Source organism: Pararge aegeria, chromosome 3 (genome assembly GCF_905163445.1).
Source record: "Pararge aegeria chromosome 3, ilParAegt1.1, whole genome shotgun sequence".
NCBI lineage: Eukaryota > Metazoa > Arthropoda > Insecta > Lepidoptera > Nymphalidae > Pararge > Pararge aegeria.
Window position 1 is genome coordinate 19,654,311 of NC_053182.1, and position 20,304 is coordinate 19,674,614.

The following is a 20,304-nucleotide window of genomic DNA, read 5'->3' on the forward strand; positions in this document are numbered from 1 at the left end:
GAGGTATATTGAAAACCATAACCTTCGCCGTAACTGAACACCAAAGTTTTCAATCAGTCCGTGATGCCAAGGATACACAACGTGTAAATGAGAACCGAAATAATACTTCACAGGCTTAAGAGGTATATTATGTACTGTCTCTGAGACTTATCTGTAAAGCTGAAAACCTAAGAGTTTTTGAGTAAACCACTGACATAGGTTTTACTGAAAGAAATCAGACACAGCCCTAACATCACGTGCAAAATTAAAATCAAGTGACTTTCACTTTATTAGGTACGCGTCGCGGAGCGTAGGTACTATGCGCGTGTCGGTCTCTTATCTTCAATAGGGTTGTCATAAGTAAACACTTAAAATATTTTGTATTCGTTTGTATGGAAACATAAATGTGCTCCTTTTAATTTAATATCCTTACAGGGTGATTGATTCCTTATGAAGTATATATATGCATACTTCAATATTATTTCGTAATTCCGTTACACGTTGTATATAGTTCTGAAACGTAGTTTATAACTGTATTGCGTAGTATAAGAAACATCGAAACCACTTATCGTGTGATGTAGAGAGCTAAGATTGTAGTTTATGTACGTAATCATTAATGAGGAAATCCGTAGAATAACTAGAGTAATCGATAGCCAGAATTGCGATATAAATTCGCCAAGATACGACACAAACTGCTTAGAAAACTGATAGACGTTGGGGCCTCAGAACTGTACAACCGTAAAAGACAAAACAGCACAATTTTATACTATGAAAATTAAGCTTAAGTTGCTTTAGTCCGCGAAAATCAGAAGAATCTGTATGGTGTCGAATCGAAATTCATAGTATGTCATGGAATGCGGCAAAGTAACGCCTGCTTCTATCCAATATATAGAAAACATTTGGCAAACCTCGGAAGGGTTTCTACTATATTATACTATATTATATACTAGTCGGACATATGGCGACTAAAATTAGACTTGACATTGTCGATAGAATTTAAAATTGATATCTATTTGCAGCTATCGTTTCTCCGTATCATATGTTCTCACGAACACTATGTCTCGCTGTGCCTGCCGGGCGGGGCTCCCGGGGCGGTGTCCCCGGCCCCATCGGCGAGGTCCGGGGGCTCCGAAGACGGCCGACGCAAGGCCGTGTCGCTGTCCGGGGAGTACCGCTCCCGACATTACCTGGCCGGGCTACTGCTGGCCGATCTCACCGCTGCTCTCGAACTGCAGTATGTAAAGACAAAAAGAAAAATGTACACGACTAATATTGAAGCATCAAATAAATCGTTTTTAAAATTCACATTCGTACATTTCTAAATATCAGCTTTTAATTTCCCAAAATTATAGACTATAAAGGACCTTGAGTTTATTTTCTTCGCATTAGGTCCAATACAAGGTCCCTTCAATTGTACTGTTTTTTTTTTCGCTGGCGCGCAGATTCTTGTGCGACGAGACAAACCGGACTTATCGTAATGGCCTATTTTGCCGTCCTATAAAAAAAGATTATAATTGTGAAAAAAAATAACAACAATACCAAAATAATGCTGTTTTACGATATACAACGTGTAACCGAATCACGAAATACTATTGAAGGATGCATAAAGGTATTTCATATGAAATCACCATGTAAATCAAAAGAAGCATATTTATTTTTCCATACAACATGATTCAGAACATTCTAAGTTTTTATTTACGACAACCCTATTGTAGATAAAAGACCGACACACGCATAGTTCAATCACTTGTTTTTAATTTTGCATGTGATGTTAGGGTTGTATCTGATTTCTGTCGGTAAAAACTATGGCAGTTGTTTACTCAAAAAACTATCAGCGTATCGGTTTCACAGATAAGTCTCAGAAAGTAAATAATGTACCTCTGAGCATGCGAAGTAAAATTTCGGTTTTTTTTACACATTGTATAACGATAGTAGTACGGTACACGTTCTTTTTAATTATAAAGTCAAGTGCTTGACTGCAATCACACGTATTCACTCTTGATTTGAAGGTACCCAGATTATAGGTATCGGGAAAGACGGAAGATGGGAGGGCATTACGACAGGGTGATTACGTATCTCGCGACAGCAATGCGGCAGGCGTAAATCTTGCAATCACTACTGTCAAACGTCACGTTTCCATACAATAAATAAACAAAAGTGACGTTTGACAGCAGTGATTGCAAGATTTACGCCTGTCGCATGCCTGTCGCGGGATACGTAATCATCCTGCGGGCCTTTACGGTGCGGATCAGACGACTCCTACGATTTCCCTTTCTTGTCTAGGAGCCCAGTGCTGCAATGCGCAGCGGTTAACGCAGTACTGTCTTTACTCACCGCTCACGACGCAGACCCTCGTCTCTCCCAACCGGATGTAAAAGCGAGGGTGGCCGCCCTTTACATGCCCCTTCTTGGAATCGTTATGGACGCTCAGCCACAGCTGTATCGAGGATTTGATAGTGGAAAAGGTATTTGACTATTAAATTGAAAATGTATGTGACGGCCGATTGGCGCAGTTTGCAGCGACCCTGGTTTCTGAGTCCAAGGCCGTGGGTTCGATTCCCACTACTGGAAAATGTTTGTGTGATGAGCATGCATTGTTTCAGCGTCTAGGTGTTTATATGTATATTCTAAGTATTTATGTATATTATTCATAAAAATATTCATCAGTCATCTTAGTACCCATAACACAAGCTACGCTTACTTTGGGGCTAGATGGCGATGTGTGTCTTGTCGTAGTATATTTATTATTTATTTATTTATTTACCTATTCGTTGTTTTAAGTTAAATCTTTAGTACATTCATTTGGATGGCCGAGTGGCGCAGTGGGTAATGTTTGTGTGATGAACATGAATGTTGTTTAGTGTCTGGTTGTTTACCTGTATATTATAAGTATTTATGTATATTATTCATAAAAATATTCAACAGTCAGCTTGGTACCCATTACACACGCTACGCTTACTTTGGGGCTAGATGGCGATGTGTGTATTGTCGTAAAAAAATGATGTCTGACTAAAAGGTGGCCCTTCAAAGGATTGGCTCAATGACTTGTCCAGCACACGGGCATTTCTAATTCGTGAAAGCTATTATTGCGCTCCTTGTTAAATGGTCTCTTAGAAATTTCCAAGACTGATGTATCAAAATTATTATTATTTCTAAGTAAGTAATTTTACAGAAACACTCCAACTAGATGGCGAAATGAGTCAATTTGGAAGTATGTACGCGCCACCTTCACCCGAAGACTTTAAACAGGTTAGTGTCTGAAATTATTATGGTTAAGGTTAAGACTATTTCTATTACTCATGAGTGTCATATCTGAATGCTTGGTTTACTAAGACCAGCTTAGCGAGTGGTTTCCATCAACGTAGATTAACCCAAAGAGAAATAGAAAAAAATACACTACTAGAAGACATGGTATAAGGCTTAGTGGAACTCCAGTTAAGAATATTGCTATGGCCAGCAACGCAGAACGCGTTGTTTTAAATTATTCTTAAATCTTGCGGGAACTGTAAGTTTCCCCGAGCTAAAAGTACTCTACATCTATTCCGAATCTACGATTTAAGTTATTTCTATCCAAAATTTTGACAGGATCGGATAAACTGTAAAACCGTGAATAGGTTACCTGATGCTTTTATATGATCTGCCTGCTTAATTAGTGCCTACCAACGTCAAACGCCCCATGCACGCTGTTAGTATGGATTAATAAAGTCTCGTTTTATGTTACTTTTATGATCTCAAGGTTAAACTTGACCATTTGTCGATAGAACGGCCGACCCCCATTCAATAGTGAAACGAGTCGGAACCTGCTAATGTGTTTGGTCTGGCTGCTGAAATGGAGCGACCGCGGTGCGTTGGCCGCCGCCGTGGCGGAACTGCCGCCAGCAAGGTTGCATTGTTTGCTAGCACTGATCGACCTTTGCTTCAAATGTCAGGAGTATAAGGTGAGTAAACTACATCCGCATACGATTTCTGCTTTACCATGGTTCTGAAAAAATTTACGTGGATAAATTTGACGTACCTTTTATGTTATAAATCTTTGTCCAGAATTTACAGGTTTGCAAAATTTTATTCAGCCGTTGTATCGAGATCGAGAAACAACAAACTTCATTTTGTTTAACTGTAACTCACTTAACACACTGAGAAAGAAAATATGGCTTTTATCTCATTTCCTTGATTACCCTCTAAAACTTATATTTTGACAAATAAAAAAAAAAATTGGCTTTTATTCACCATTATTTATTTGTATATGTTTATCTCATTCACAAATTTATAACAAAATGTAGTGCGAAGTGTAATTTAGAATCTGATAAATTTTGGCAAATATTGGCAATATTTATATATTTCTCATTCAAATATAATAAAATAAACGAGGGAAATGTTGTGGATAGGATGTACAGAAATCTTATCCACAACATTCCCTTTGTTTAGTTTTCACACATAGATGCAGTGTTGTCGTTTTTGGTTAAGTTTAGTAGATATTCAAGCGAATTAGGCCTTAACTTTGGGATATTTTCAGGGCCGCAAAGAAATACTGAAGTGCGCACAACAAAATGTCCGCAAAACAACAGATATCAAAGCAAAATTAGAGGACGTCATCTTGGGACAGGGTTCCGCCCGTTCTGACTTTATTATGCGACGCAAAGGTAAACATACACGTAACGCTATTTACACAGTAACTAAGCTTTTTGCATATACAGTTAAAAGTATATAAAACTTGAAGAAGTACAAAAACACTAAAAGGTTATTTCGTTTCAAATTTATTTGGATTATTTGCTTTGTGAATGCGACGGATTAGCTAGAAAGCCAATGTATCTTTTAGCAGTGGGCTATCCACGATCAGATTAATCTTGTTACTCCAACCTAAAGGCTACAATCAAGCTCTTAGAATTGATCTCTCTCTAAGTCGTGTTCGTTATTGCTGTGGGTCGTGAACCCTTCCACTTACAAGCTTTCGGACGAAGTCGCGCCATTTTACTCTGCTTTTAGCAAGATGTAAAGCTATATGCACTTTGGTATCGAGAGCAGTGCGAATTTGATCCGACCAACGCATCGGGCTACGTTCTCGAGGTCTCTTTCCTTCCACTTTGCCAGCGATCATTATCCTTTCAAGATTGTCTCCATCTCTTCTGGAAGAAGTACTTGAGAATTCTCTGAAGACAAGTTGATAGCCTTTTAGTAATTTCAAGCTGTCTCAATATCGATGCGTTGGTCCTGTATGTCGGATTCACAGCAATCCAGCACCTTCCTAGAATTGATACTTTGACATTTGTGGATAATTTGAGGATTGTGCCAGGAAAAAACCCTAAATAGATCCTGACGGGTCGAGGTCGTGGTGTTCGAGACATTACTATTTCTAGGCGGGTCAAGCGGTCGCGGAGGCGCGGGGCGCGATCGGTGGCGCAAGGAATGGGTGCGCGGCGCGTCGCGGTCGCGGCCCGCGTCGCCCGCACGGCCGCAACCCGCTCTGTCCGCCGCACTGGCGGCCGAAGTCGCTCTTACGTTGCTGCACGCTATTGAGACTATCGTACAGGTACGATATCACCGCCAAATTTTTATTTTTTTACTATTCCACTACTGGATGGAAAGCTTTAAGTGATTATGATCTAAATTGTACATCTTGGACAGTGCACTGTCTAAAACTGTTTTTCAGGCATTTGCGCAAGAGAATCTGATATTAACAAATTATATTAATTCTATATTGCGAAAAATAATTTTTATCAAATATGCTCTAATTATTAATACAAAATAAACAAGTGTTAAAAATCGATCGATCAAAAATTAAAAATCGATCGAACTTCATTTCTTCCATTTACATTTAATAGATATTTACTCACAAAAACTTTATTTTTCATTTCCTCGCAATCAAAACCTACCTAGCTTGGTTTATGCATGATGCTTGGTTAAATGCGAGTCACTCGTTTTGCATCTTTTTTTTCTAAATTGACTTTGAAGAATTTGCATAAATAATCAACACATAGCTTATACGAATGCTTCTATTTTTAAGCACTAGGTTCAATATAATATAAAGATTTGTATCTTAAACTAATTATATTGACATTATTTTAACATCTAAAGATGTGGTGTTTTTTTATAAACTGTTAAACTTACAGTCGTGCAGTGGATTAGAAGGAGGGCAACAAGCCTGTAGCGGAGCCCTGGCCGTTTTGTTGCGTGCACTGCAACGGAACCAAAGCGCTACTGTGCTGCAACACATGTTCGCTTCAGTTCGTGCGTTGATCCTCAAGGTATGTGCCAAAAAAATTCTGATCATCATTGTCGCTAACAACAAACTAAAGGGCATGGGTGAGCAGAATCTTCGAAAATTCTCAGAATGAGAAAGGGTATATCGGTTGTAGTCAACCATGCTGACCAATTGCGGAATTCACACGCCTTTAATAAATATTATGGAGAACTCAGGTATGCAGGTTTCATTTGATTGTAGGCGACTGCTAGCTTTAACTTGTAGCGGAATTAAAAAAAGAACAATGGTCTACGTTTACTTTTATGATAACCATATTTTGAATAACAATTGCTTACGAATCACGGATTTGAACATGCTTACGTAAAACAACTTCAGGGAATTTTGTAATTGATCATTGAGTTTAATCAAAACGACTTACGTTTCCTGAATTTAACATACCTTTTGGGTCCGACCTTGAACACAAAATTAAGTCGATTTTATCTGCGTTCATAAGTTTCGAGAAACTTAAAAGTAAATAATCAATAGTGATAAGCAAAGAGCATAATTTCGCAGCTGGGTTGGTCGTGGTGCTCAGAAGAGGCCGGTCCTGGTACGTGCCGGGTGCTATTGCGGCACTGCGCCGCGCTGTGTGCGAGCACGCGCGCGCACGCGGCCGCCGCACTGTACGCACTCATGCGTCACCATTACCATCTTGGCAACGTGAGTAATCTTAAAATCTATTTACGAACGATGTCCACTGCTGGACAAGGACTTTCTTAGGGTTTCAAAGTCCACGGTCCTTTGCGGCTTGTATCGTGCACTTAACGATTCGTTTGATCTGCCACCTCTTTCCCCCAAAGACCAACGCTGCGTTGATTGGTGCAAGGTCGCCATTCTAGCACTTTCGCGACCCTAACGTCCATCGTTTCACCGAGCAATGAGCCCCGCCCATTACATTAACGTCTATTATTTTATTTATACGTGTAAATGTCGTGATTAAATTATTCATAAACAAACGAATAAAGTTCTTCAAATTGATTTCTATTTTTTAATATAAATCAATATTCATAAATCATCGTATTGTATAATAACTGAGGAGCTTAGAAATCTTTTCTCGCTGTAAGGAAGTTTATAAGCGATCTAGTTATCTTATAAAATATTTCATTTGCAGAACTTCAGCCGCGTAAAGATGCAAGTGACCATGTCACTGTCATCACTGGTTGGCACCTCAACCACTTTCAGCGAAGAGTCACTTCGGCGGGCGCTAAAGACAGTCCTGATGTACGCCGAACATGACCAAGATTTGCAGGACACCAACTTTCCTGAGCAGGTGATGTAGCTAATCTATTCTTGATTTGAATTCTAATTCATTGAGTAATCTAGAAAGGAAATAAATATTGTCCGAATGATGCAGGGTCATCTAATTTTTATCTTTAATTGATATCTCTCATTTACCCTGTCTTTTTATGAATGAACCTCAAAACTTTGCTCAAGGTCATCCAAATATAATTTTCTCTCTACATCGTTAAAAATCCATTCCAAATTCGCCATGTATTCTATTTATTTACTTTTATGAGTCGTATTCAATTTATCTTTACACTGGATGGGTCATCACATGGCTCTTGGAGCTAATTAGCTAACCGTGACTATTATTTGAAATTTCCCCATTCGAAAAGCCTGAATCAAGTATGTGACTATAAAACTAATTCAACCGATCCTTCTTATGTGCACTAGTTCTTATAACTATTTATTGTGCTCTCAGTTCCACATCTGAACAGACCGTCTCTCTGCAGGTAAAAGACCTCGTGTTCAACCTCCACATGATCCTGAGCGATACAGTCAAGATGAAGGAATTCCAGGAAGATCCCGAAATGTTGCTAGACCTCATGCACCGCATAGCGCGCGGCTACCAACACAGTCCCGACCTGAGACTGACTTGGCTCAGTAACATGGCTCAAAAACACATGGAGGTACTTGAGTACTTTAAAACCCATTTTTTTTCTAGAACAAGTTAACGCATGAAGTCTCTTGAACCAAAACTCCGAATTAGTATCCCCGAAACGTCGTACCGAACGTTAGATAGTTACGTTACTCTTTTCTGGTTGGTGGTAACCGAAACCAAAACCTGCCCCAATTTAGAACTCCTTTCTAAGTGTCGTATGCCACTCGACAGAAATAAAACATTAAATGTCGTATGTAATAGGTTTGATAAGGATTAATTTAAATAATGTTTGATTATATCGATTTTGAGGAAGTCTCCAATCGACTTTGGTCCGAAACACCCAAATATGCCTTAGAAGTTCGTCGCATTAAGATATAATCGGTCTCTTCGGAAAGTCCTCGTCGCCAGAATGTATGTCTGTAGGTAAATGGTGGACAAAAGAAACAACCGTCTAGTACTAAAGCTAGATTATTATTGTCTACCGGGCTGCGGTGTACACGCATGCAACGTGTGACACGTTTTACAAATTACGAAATACTGTTAAAGGGTGCATAAGTAGATTTCATAAGGTATTCCTTATGAAATCCTTATGAAATCCTGTAAAAATATTAAATCACAAAAGCTAAATATTTATTTTTCCATATAAACTAATTAAAAAAGATTCTAAGCGTGTACTTTGACATCCCTATTGAAAATAAATGACCGACACGCGCATAGTAACTACGCTACGCGACATAATTAGGACATGTGTAGGAGTCACATGATTTTAATTTTGCATGTTATGGTAGGGCTGTATCTAATTCCTTTCAGTAAATACTATGGCAGTCGTTTACTCAAATAGTATTAGCGTTTCGGTTTCACAGAGACAGTAAATAATGTACCTCTAGAGCCTGTGAAGTGATATTTCGGTTTTCATTCCCACGTTGTATATCGCAGTAACATGGGCTGTTAATTCCAGCGGTCGAACCACTTGGAGGCCGGCATGTGCTTGGTGCACGGCGCCGCGCTCGTGGCGGAACAGTTGCGGTCCGGCGGCCGAGGCGCCGCCCTGCTGCAGAGGGTAACGCATAACGCTCTCGACGAGAGCTGCGCGGACCCGCTGCACCACCACCTCACCGCCAACGAGTTGCAGGTAACCTCACTTTACGGATTTGTGACTGCGTGACATCTTTTCGACATCTTGTTGGTGAAGCGGTCGGCCTAGTGGCTTTTCTTTCGGCTTTCCTATCGAGGAGACCGAGTGCGAGCCCCGGAACGCACCACTAACTTTTCGGAGTTATTCGAACCCCGGAACGCACCACTAACTTTTCGGAGTTATTCGAGCCCCGGAACGCACCACTAACTTTTCGAAGTTATGTGCGTTTTTAGTTGAAAACAGAAAACATCATGAGGAAACTTGCATGCCTGAGAGTTTTCCATAACGTTCTCAAGGGCGTGTGAAGTCTACCAATCCGCACTTGGCCGGGGTGGTAGACTACGGCCTGCACCCTTCTCATTCTGAGAGGAGACCATGCCCTGTAGTGGGCTGGCAATGGGTTGATGATTACATCTTTTAATAACTTGGTCTAAAAAGGTCGGTACCGGTTGAAAGCTAACAGAAAAGAGAAAAAATAAAATTCAATTATCTGTACTCAATTTATAACTATCAACTTATTAAGCGATATTAATGAACATTATTAATGAAACTATTAAGCGAAGGCCAAACTGCTGCGTCCAACCTACATTCTTAGCGGCGCGACTCGTATTGCTCGTCAAAAAAAATGAGTAATAAATAATTAAAAATGAAATGATGAAGCTGTCTGATATTTTGACATTGATAGGAAGAGCATTAACATACGAAATAATGGTGCAGTCCTTTTTAACTAAAGAACGTTATGAGAAGAACAGGCCTACTTTAAGACTTCCCATTTAATTAAGAATTTTAAGAGTACAACAGAATCGATAACAATCTCAAGTTAGAAATAGACCCTGCGATAAAATACCACTAAAAATAACGATTTTGTAAGTTATTATGTTTATTTCAAATAACAACTTTTCTGCCTAAAAAGAGCTTGCCAAAGATACCCGAAATGATTAAAAAAAGGGCTAAAAAAATGGGTTAAAAGGGGGTTACGATGATGAGAATGTTTTGATATATGTGGGTCCGTTGCCGCCCAGGCTCTCCTGGAACACGCTGCCGGCGAGCTGATGACGGCGGGCATGTACGAGACCGTCAACGAGGTGTACAAGGTGCTCATACCCATTGCGGAGGACAACCGCGACTATAAGAAGCTCGCCAACATACACGGGTGAGTACGCTAGCAGCACGCACCAAGGAATATATACCCAATATTACCACAATGACCTTGACATCTGCGATTCCTTCAATTTGCACTTTAGAGATTCAAGGACATTTCAACTACATCTTTAGGTATTTTAGATGAGATTTCTATATTTCTGCGGTCTTGTACCGCGTTAGTCAGCCGGCGACTCGCTTGGTATTATCTAACCCAGTGAAGTTTAACCAGGGTCGCTATTCAAGCACTTAAGACTCCACCGTCCGATTGACGTTGGGGTCCTCAGAGCCGTAACGCGTAATGCGGCTTGACTTACTTCTATAACTTTGAAATAACTTGTGCGTTGTCGGTAATTTTGGCTCTAAAGTAAATATTATCTACTTTGGTACAAGAAACGAAGTTAGATCAGTATGCGTATCGACCCCTTGTAGATTTAGTTTTTAGTTGACGAATGTACTATGACGACAATGGAAAGGTTTGCATGTAGCTAATCACATTACAACTTTCTTTATTTAAATAAGGTTTTAAGTTCTTGTCGACGCGTCTGCCTAAACCCGTATTATATTCTGCCATTCTGTCACTCAAGATAGGTGATTCCAATAGATCTTAATAAAACATCTATCCAATGTTTCCAGCAAACTGAACGAGGCGTTCACCCGTATAGAACAACTGCACGGCAAGCGCATATTCGGCACGTACTTCCGCGTGTCGTTTTACGGCGCGCGCTTCGGCGACCTCGACGGCGAGGAGTTCGTGTACAAGGAGCACGCGCTCACTAAGCTGCCGGAAATATTCAGCCGCCTCGAGGTAACCTACTGTCCTCAACTACCATTAATGAAGGGCAATTGGCGCACTGGACAGCGACCCTTCTTTCTAAGTCCAAGGCTTTGGGCTCGATTCCAACAACTGGAAAATGTTTGTGTGATGAACATGAATATTCTTGTTCCATTGTCCATCATCATCATCAACCCATTACTGGAAATTTTTCTCTCCTTCCTTTCTCCTTCACCGTTAAGGCAAGTGATATTTGATTGCTTAAAACGCACATAACTCAAAAAAGTTAGAGGTGCGTGCTGGATCTCGAGAACCACTGAGCTATCTACTCTCGGTTAACCTTAAGTCATCAATAACATGAAAGGGTTAGTGATCGCAGTAGATGGGAATAGTAGGACAAGGGACGCTCTTCTTCGCTATGTTCCGACCGAACCGTGCACATTGCCGAAGATCTGTTACGCAAAGTAACGCCTGTTTTTATCCAATATGTACTCTGTATTTTGATCTGCGGCCACCACACTGCATGTTATCTTCAACACGTTTATAATTTTGCGTAGAACTTCTACGGGCAGCGTTTCGGCGCGGAGAACGTCGTGATAATCAAGGACTCCAACGTGGTGGACGTGAGCTCGCTGGAGCCGGACAAGGCGTACATACAGATCACGTACGTGGAGCCGTATTTCGAGCCGCACGAGCTGCGCACGCGCCTCACGCACTACGAGCGGAACTACAACATCAGTGAGTGCATCCCAGAACTTTTTATCGCGTGGGGCTCAAGAACCCACCTTCAGGAATGTACATTGACCTTCTGGATTTATTGTATTCGCCCTCACACCTCTTCCTCCGGATACTTTCACTGAGGCCCGGTTTCAACATGGACAACATTAAACCGGAAAGATATAGAAATTGTACGCTATACTGTAATTTATCTAAACTCGAGAACATTGCCTCTCGCCAGGTAGCTCGCTCCGCTAAGGTGGAATTAACCTACGCCACCGCATATCCCCTCTTCTCAGTTTAGGTGAAAATCTGCCCTAAATGTAGTTTTGAAAACAGAGGCACGATAATACTCAGGACGCAATCCTTGCCGAAAGCGTAGTTTGGAGAAGTAGACAGTGATTCTTGCGGACGTGATCGTCGGATCGCTTCGGGGAATCACCGACAAGGTTTCCCTAATAGCCGAATTGATAAATTCAGGGATCGTACGACTACACCAATTTTATGTCAACCGAAAGTACTTACAATAGTTTTGGTCGAATGCGTTTAATGATAACCTTGATTAACACAACTTTTATTTTTGAACAGAGCGTTTTATGTACGCGACGCCGTTCACGGCCGGCGGCCGCGCGCACGGTGAACTAGGCGAGCAGTGTAAGCGGAAGACGCTGCTCACCACTGCTCATCATTTCCCCTACGTCAAGACCAGGATACAGGTGAGATGACCCCCAAAAAAGCAGTTTTCTGTCGTACTTTACAGGCTCACAAAAGCTTTTCTACTCATTCATCTCGTAGAATAGGTACTTATGAACTACTACTAATAAAAAAAATAAAAAAGCCTTTTATTTCCTGTAACTTTACATTTATAGATAGTTTAAAGTTAGTATTTTTATTTTTCGTTTTAATATTTATTGTTATAAATGTTAGTTTATTACAAGAACCCCAGATTGGGCAAGGGCCTCCTCCAACGATGACCATTTTTCTCTATCCTTTGCTACTTGAACTACTACTAACCAAGAATAAATAAAATGAAACAGTGGGCATAAAATAAAGCAAAACATGATAATCACACTATTTTATATTGTATTGTACATAGTTGGGCAGAGTTTCGGCTCACAATGTTCACTTTAGTCCAAAAGCCCCAAAAATGTGCTCGCAGAGCATTTTATTGCTTTACCCCTTCTACCGAAAGCGATCAGGGGCTGGAGTGGTGGCTTGGCAAGGATTGGCTGGCTTAGCTTGGCTCAGATTGGCTGTTTTAATTAACATTGGCTGAGTTGATGTCATGTAATAAAAAGGAAATAAAGTAAAGGATGCCCATCCCATTTATTAAATAACACAGCGTTAAATCCTCCAGTCAAGTCGGCGATTCAAGGTTATCACGTGTCATCGTTGCCCGCCTCGAGCACTTTCAAGCTTCATAAGTCAGTGCCATTTTGTTTGTTTGATGATGCAGTCCCTACGCATTAATATAATAAGTCTATTGGTAATCGTGTATGAGGCGATTGTGCGTTCTCGGAGCATCCAAATAATTAATGAATTAATTTCGCAGGTAGTGCAACGCACACAAATCATATTGACACCTATCGAGGTAGCCATTGAAGACATACAAAAGAAGGTACGTATTACACACTTGCTGTTCCTAATTCAGTTAGCAACAAATCCTTAATGAAACTGACAGATGTTTAAGTAAAAAATCCTTTTCGCACCATTATCTATTATAATTCAAACTTACCTTACTCAAATACAACTTAGTTTTATATTCATTTCCTTAATTGTGGTCCTTTTTATTATATTCCTTATTCGTTAACTTAATAAAGCTCTTGCTACGGTAACTCTAAACGCGTCCAGGCCTAAGAAGCCCATACCGAACTCAGGACTTATTGGAAAAGGTAGCTTAGATTAGACTACAACTGAGGACCAACACTTTTATCCCACTTCTGATGTTAAATATTACAAAAGTATTTATTCCTCATAGAAAGTAAATAAAAGGTGATAAATAATAGCTAAAAATTATTTCATTGTTTCCAAGAGATCCCATATCTGTTGAGTTTAATGGCTATTGTACTTTATAAATTTTGAATATATTTTAGATCCATGAATTAGCAGCGGCGACCAGTCAAGAGCCGCCGGATCCTAAAATGCTCCAGATGGTACTACAAGGTTGCATCGGCACTACAGTCAACCAGGGTCCGCTGGAATTGGCACAGGTATTATTTGCAATTTTTATATACACGGCAATGTGTCCAAGTAAAACAAAAGGGTGTTGTGAAGTCCTTCAATACTGGTATCTATTATTGATACATTGCACTGGATATAGAAATGACAGCTTAATTTTTCTCCCCGCGGCTGTCGTACGAGGTGACTAAGGGAATATAACAGAGGACGGGACGCAGCGTAATCTATGCTACTAGTACTCTCTACTGCGATCACCAACCCGTGTGCTCTGCGTGTTTTTTTGAAGTAAAACTTCTTCAGGCGCTACTAGGGAGTAACTCGGATTTTTTTCTGACGGAAGTAACGCTTACGTCAGACGTCTGTGTAGTTTCCGCTATTTAATAGTAATAATTTGGATTGTTCGTAAGTATATGTCATACACTCTTCTGTACTTAAACGCCAGCTAGTGACAAATATCATTACTATTTGATCTAGTTCCCCCCTCGTCTTTTAACCATCGAACCACGAGGCACCGTAAGGATCTGCGTTCCTACGTGGTCGATAAACCGGGGATGCGTACGAAGCACTTCACATCCTCGTTTCTGATCCGCACCGCTAGGATTCCATTTTCCCTAGTGCCTATAATATGAGTACCTTCAAATCAAGAGTGAATGGGCATCTTCTAGGCAAGCGCGCTCCACCTTAGGCTGCATCATCGCTTACCATCAGGTGTGATAACAGTCAAGCGCTCGTCTATAAACATAAAAAAAAAGAAAAAAAAAAATTGTGCGGAGTTCAAAAATTCACGGTCCTGGGCAGCGGCTCCCAGCGACTCGTTCTCGTTGACTCGTTCTAGCACCTTGGAATCCCAACGTCCATCGGTTCTCTGAACTATGTGCCCCGCCCGCTCCCACTATTATATATGACGGCCGACTGGCGCAGTGGGCAGCGACCCTGCTTTCTGAGTCCAAGGCAGTGGGTTCGATTCCCACTACTGGAAAATGTTTGTGTGAAGAGCATCAATATTTTGCAGTGTCTGGGTGTTTATAAGTATTTTCTAAGTATTTATGTATATATAATTCATAAAAATATTCATCAGTCATCTTAGTACCCATAACACAAGCTACGCTTACTTTGGGGCTAGATGGCGCTGTGTGTATTGTCGTAGTATATTTATTTATTTATATATTCCATTTTTTTTATAAAGTACTCCTACATGTTTGCTTCGTTCGTAGGTATTCCTGGCTCCGGTAGTGGAGGGCGCGCAGCCGCCCACCAGACTCACGAACAAGCTCAGGCTAGCGTTTAAAGACTTCTCCAAAAAGTAAGTGTATTGTACAGATTCTGTTTTACACACTCTAAACTGAACTAAACTCTAAAAGAAAGTGATATACTTCACAAGAAAGAACAAAGTAAAAAGATGGCTACAGTGAAACCTGTGGAAATTACTTCGTTTATTAATTTTGTGTTCAACAGAATTTGGACCAAATTCAACTTATTTTTGCTAACTATTACTTTGAGAACATTGTTGACGCCGCTCATGTATTTTAACGCTACCTTGCTTACTCATTTATAATGTAGCAGTATACGTAGCGCAGCACAGAAACGAGTTTGCCAAAAGGAGTCATTGTTACTTACGGTATCCTCATAGACTTCTATCCAAATATCACAGCCTTAAAAAGGCAACAAAGACTGTAGCCGGCATGGGCTCAGAAGTTTTTAATACGATACCAGGTAGTATAAGAGATGCACCAAATAATAATTTATTTAGGAAAAAACTGAAGACTTCGACGATGTCGAGAAGGCTTTCTACAGTTATAATGTATTCTTGGAAAGTAAAATATTGTGAAGATTGACTTCACTTATTTGTAATTAGAGAATAATATTATAATGAATTTATGAATTCATATACAATTGCATGATATAATTTATTAATTACTATGTGACGTATATATCGACTCAGACATGCGGGTGTCCTCACGAAGTTCTGCTTCATTTTTAATGCAAGTGAAGTTTTAATTCCAGAGTTATGTGCAACAGGTTTCCGAGATCGACTATTGATCATGAAAGAATCTTTTGAAGTTCTTAACTAAACTATAATAGCCTATAATCTTAGCACTGTTGGACTAAGAGCCTCTATCCTACGGGAGGGTTTGCCCATAATCCAATACATAATCACCACGCTGGGCCGACGGGTTACTACTGCGATCAGTGGCGTGTATACAGGGTATGCACTCAGTATGCAGTTGATATAAAATGGAGAAAGTCTCCAACTTAAGAGTAGGCTTTTTATAGCTCGTACAATGCCCACCCTTAAGTTTCTCATAACCCGTACTGGAGATTTTCTTTCCCTGTGTGCGAGCCACTGACTGCTATCACCAAGTCTGGTGAGTCTGGGCAAACCCTCTGGTCGGCCGAGGCCTGCTGGCCGGCAGTGCTGACGGTGCGCCGGCGCAGGTGCCACGACGCGCTGCGCAAGAACAAGAACCTGATCAGCAGCGAGCAGCGCGAGTACCAGCGCGAGCTGGAGCGCAACTTCCAGCGGTTCACGGACAGACTGGCGCCGCTCATCCACGCCACGCCGTCGCACGTGGCGCACCTCACGTGAGCAGACTCCTTAGTTCTTCGAGATAACTTACATTTAAGCGTAGTAGCTCAAACAAAATTTGTTTAGGTGCAGTCGGTTGTTTTTTTTTTTTTTAACTTGAAATTGAAAATTGGTATTATTTGAATGAAAAACATCCTTGATGAGAAAACTATTTATTTGAATAAGAATAAATGTGATACAAATGGAACCACGTTTCTTTCTACCGACGATCTAATAAAATTTTAGGTTGCTTGGTGATAATATAGCTATCTTTTGGTGAAGTAATGGATAAAAATAGTCCAGTACTTTCTATGCCTATCCAGCACAAAGAAACCAACAAAATTAGTATAGACTTCTTATTCAATTAAATTTACTTAATTAAATCTGAGATGTAATAAAAAATATATACATTTTCTTATATTTTCCTATTATTACAATCTAACACCGGTCTGATACTGAGGATTTATTGACGGAATTATCAAAAAGAAAACGATCAGGATATCAACTTAAGAGGCACGTTTTTAATATCCGTATAAGCAAATTTTAATTTATAATTCCAAATACATTATCGCCTCCATTGTTGTTAAATTTAAACTGAATCTAGAAGGGTTCCAAACGCGCCCTGGTCTAAGAAACCCACAACACACTTGCCCGGCTCTTTTTATTATCACCATCTCACACTCAATATAGGTTAGCTAGGAAGTAAGAGCAATTTATATATTACTTTACACCGCTCGTTTATTCCAATGTATCGTCAGTCATTGCACAAAATGTCCATTAAATTATACTTTCTTACAGAAACGGCATGAGCAAAGTGGACTACAAATTGCAAGCTTAATACTCAGCTACGGTAAAGACTATGACTGCGAAACTCCATGACAAAAAGAAAACAAAAAAGTATTGATTAAATTAGATTGACAACTTTTATTTGTACATTTCGTATTTTTAATGTATTATCAGAATTTATTATTGCATTTATTCTGTAGCACTTAGTATTAAGAATACAAAATATATTGTGTAATGTTTTAATTCGTAGAATTTATTTAGGTTTTTTGCAGTGGCGTGCACTTCATGCATGCACAAAAGCACTGCATACCAAAATCATTTTACATAAGTCGTATTGGAGGGGAATTTTTGCCGTTTCATGCAATTCTCCCACTGTATGCAAACCCTGGTAAGAAGCCCAGTGCACGCCTCTGGTTTTTTTGAGGCGTTCATTGATTACGTTAGGTTTTTTTTTGTTTTAATTTAGTCCGCCTGCCTCAAATCGTACCGTAGGGTAACCCACGAAAATATTTGCTAATTTGATGTTCTGTGATAAACGACTAAGACACCGGAAGGCATCTTTGCATTGTTCGAGTCCATGTAGGACTGCGGTGCATCGATAATGCAGTCGTATTTATACCCAAATACCCACCAACTCAATGTCATGAACATTGGTTGTTAATCAAAAATAATTTTAATTGTTTCTTGAAAACTATCTATTAACTATTTAATAAATCTGGCAAATATGAATTTATAGTTATCAATAGCTTAAATTTTTACCCACATAAATTTACTGTAACAACTTTTACTAGTAAATATTATTAGTATCTAATGTTTATTAACATTTATTGCTTCCTCCACTCCCTTTTAGTGGGATTTTGCTAGACCACCCCTTTTGAACTTACGTAAATAATGATCGCACTGTTAGGTATTCATGCAAATTCGGTTGCATACAAATATAAAGTCATTTAACTGGTATTAAAGTAGTTCCATCCTTTTGGTAACATTCATTGTGGAAAAGGATAGCTCTAAGTTTTAGACGTCTCGTCGACGTTTTAGCCCGGATAGGTGGTTGAGTCACTACGAACAGACTGACGTTGAAGTTTCAAGAGCTAATAAACTCGACCTACTTGAAATAAATGAATTATGAATTTCGACTAATTGAATCGTATTACTGCCGTTTCGAAATTTGTATATAATCGAATTAGCTCTAAAGTTAAACCAGAGAGTGGAGATAAAGAACAAATAGACGTAGATTTCGTTCGAAGACGGTCCTTTAATGTTTCATTTTTCTTTAAATTTTTTATCTCGTTTCGGTGGTCTGGCTTTACCTGTTCTTTAATAATAAGGTAAGGTCTTAAAAGGAAATAACACTACCCCTTTTTGCGGTCTCAATATTTATTGTACCCATTCATAAATTAGCAAGCAATTCCTATTGACCAAAGTTGAACCTAATATAGACAATTTCAAAACGATTAATAGTATAATATTATGTAATTAAATAATCCTTTTATACCCACCTAGTTCCAATAAAGTAATATCTACAAAAGGTTTTTTTTATTACCATCCTATCATTGAGACGACACACCTCTAAGTAAAACATGCGATGGAAGTTGGAACGTTTCAGCAAAAGCAGTGCAAGCAAATGTCAACGTTTTGCCGCGCTGTTAAGATTTATATTGTATTTTTTTTCTTTCAAACTGTAAGTTAGCAGCCCTTAACTGCAATCTCACCTAGTGGTCTAAAATGGTAACGGGCTAAACTGTTAAGGATATAGCAGTTATTCTTAACCTAAAGCGTCGGTTTCTATGCGACATCGTGTGACGTCAGCTTGTTTTCATTCTTTTTTTTTTGTTTATAGACGAGCGCTTGACTGCAATCACACCTGATGGTAAGCGATGATACAGCCTAAGGTGGATCGCGCATGCCTAGAAGATGCCTATTCACTCTTCATTTGAAGGTATATATTGACATATTGTAAGAACTGGGGAAAATGGAAGCTGGAAGATCATTCCAGATCCTAGCGGTGCGGATCAGAAAGGAATATACGAAGCGCTTCGTACGCGTTCGCGGTATATCGACCACGTAGGGACGCAGATCCTTACGGTGCCTCGCGGTTCGATGGTAAAAAGGCGAGGGGGGAACTAGATCAAATAGTTCTTGAGCACACTCCGAAATATATCCTACATTAAACAGCTTAGCGGCACGTCTGTGTCGGAAGTATGGAGGGTAAAGGTAAGGAGAGTCATCTGTGTATATGAAAAAGTGTCGTCAAAATGTATTAAAATAGGATGGCGCCACATTTGCATCAGGGTAACTCTTAAAAGAAGCGCCAAATATAAATATTGTTAGAGTAGGCTTGAAAAATAAACAAGGAAGTATGGAGATACAAGGAAGTAAGGTTATATTTACCACAATATTTTGTACAACATAAGTTGTTGAAATTCTCAATAATTTTCTGTGTCGGAAGCCAGACTCTACTAGTCTGGCTTCCGACACAGAGAGACAAGACAATTAGATTTTTTTTCAATTGTCCCTGCCGCGAATCGAACACGGTAGCTCCAACTTATAAGATAGCAGCGCACACAACGCGCAAATCAAAGGAATGAAAATAAAACAACAATTTATACAAGTAGTAATAGTAAGTATATTATATTTATTTGAAAATAGATAATGGCCCGGACCTATGAAACTGGCCACTTATTCAGACGCAACAAAACGCGTGTTGAGTCCTATCAAATGTCAGCATTTATAATACTTAGATTGAAGTGGCCTATTCCGAACGTGTACCGGCTTAACTAGAAAGTACAACACTTACACAAGTTATAACACAGTAATGTCTTGTTACACAAAAATAAACAGCTTGCTTAATTTCGAAATTTAAGTTCTAATATGAAATATTTTCATTTCAGTCATTGTTTATTCATTT

At 39.6% G+C, this 20,304-nt stretch overlaps 1 protein-coding gene across 3 annotated transcripts in view; it reads left to right on the plus strand.

Moving 5' to 3' along the window:
- LOC120636928 (dedicator of cytokinesis protein 7) overlaps window positions 1-18,021 on the plus strand; it is a 36,551-nt gene extending 18,530 nt beyond the window's left edge. For all 3 annotated transcript variants that reach the window (XM_039908497.1, XM_039908498.1, XM_039908499.1), the window contains 20 exons: window positions 999-1,213; window positions 2,263-2,444; window positions 3,152-3,228; window positions 3,741-3,917; window positions 4,493-4,619; window positions 5,334-5,506; window positions 6,087-6,221; window positions 6,731-6,877; window positions 7,329-7,487; window positions 7,951-8,127; window positions 9,058-9,231; window positions 10,257-10,387; window positions 11,011-11,182; window positions 11,707-11,887; window positions 12,455-12,582; window positions 13,419-13,484; window positions 13,960-14,076; window positions 15,259-15,347; window positions 16,481-16,627; window positions 17,409-18,021. In XM_039908497.1, coding sequence (XP_039764431.1) covers window positions 999-1,213; window positions 2,263-2,444; window positions 3,152-3,228; window positions 3,741-3,917; window positions 4,493-4,619; window positions 5,334-5,506; window positions 6,087-6,221; window positions 6,731-6,877; window positions 7,329-7,487; window positions 7,951-8,127; window positions 9,058-9,231; window positions 10,257-10,387; window positions 11,011-11,182; window positions 11,707-11,887; window positions 12,455-12,582; window positions 13,419-13,484; window positions 13,960-14,076; window positions 15,259-15,347; window positions 16,481-16,627; window positions 17,409-17,448 — 2,814 coding nt within the window. In that variant the 3' untranslated portion in view covers window positions 17,449-18,021. The remainder of the gene's footprint in view (window positions 1-998; window positions 1,214-2,262; window positions 2,445-3,151; window positions 3,229-3,740; window positions 3,918-4,492; window positions 4,620-5,333; window positions 5,507-6,086; window positions 6,222-6,730; window positions 6,878-7,328; window positions 7,488-7,950; window positions 8,128-9,057; window positions 9,232-10,256; window positions 10,388-11,010; window positions 11,183-11,706; window positions 11,888-12,454; window positions 12,583-13,418; window positions 13,485-13,959; window positions 14,077-15,258; window positions 15,348-16,480; window positions 16,628-17,408) is intronic.
- Window positions 18,022-20,304: the final 2,283 nt, after the last annotated feature.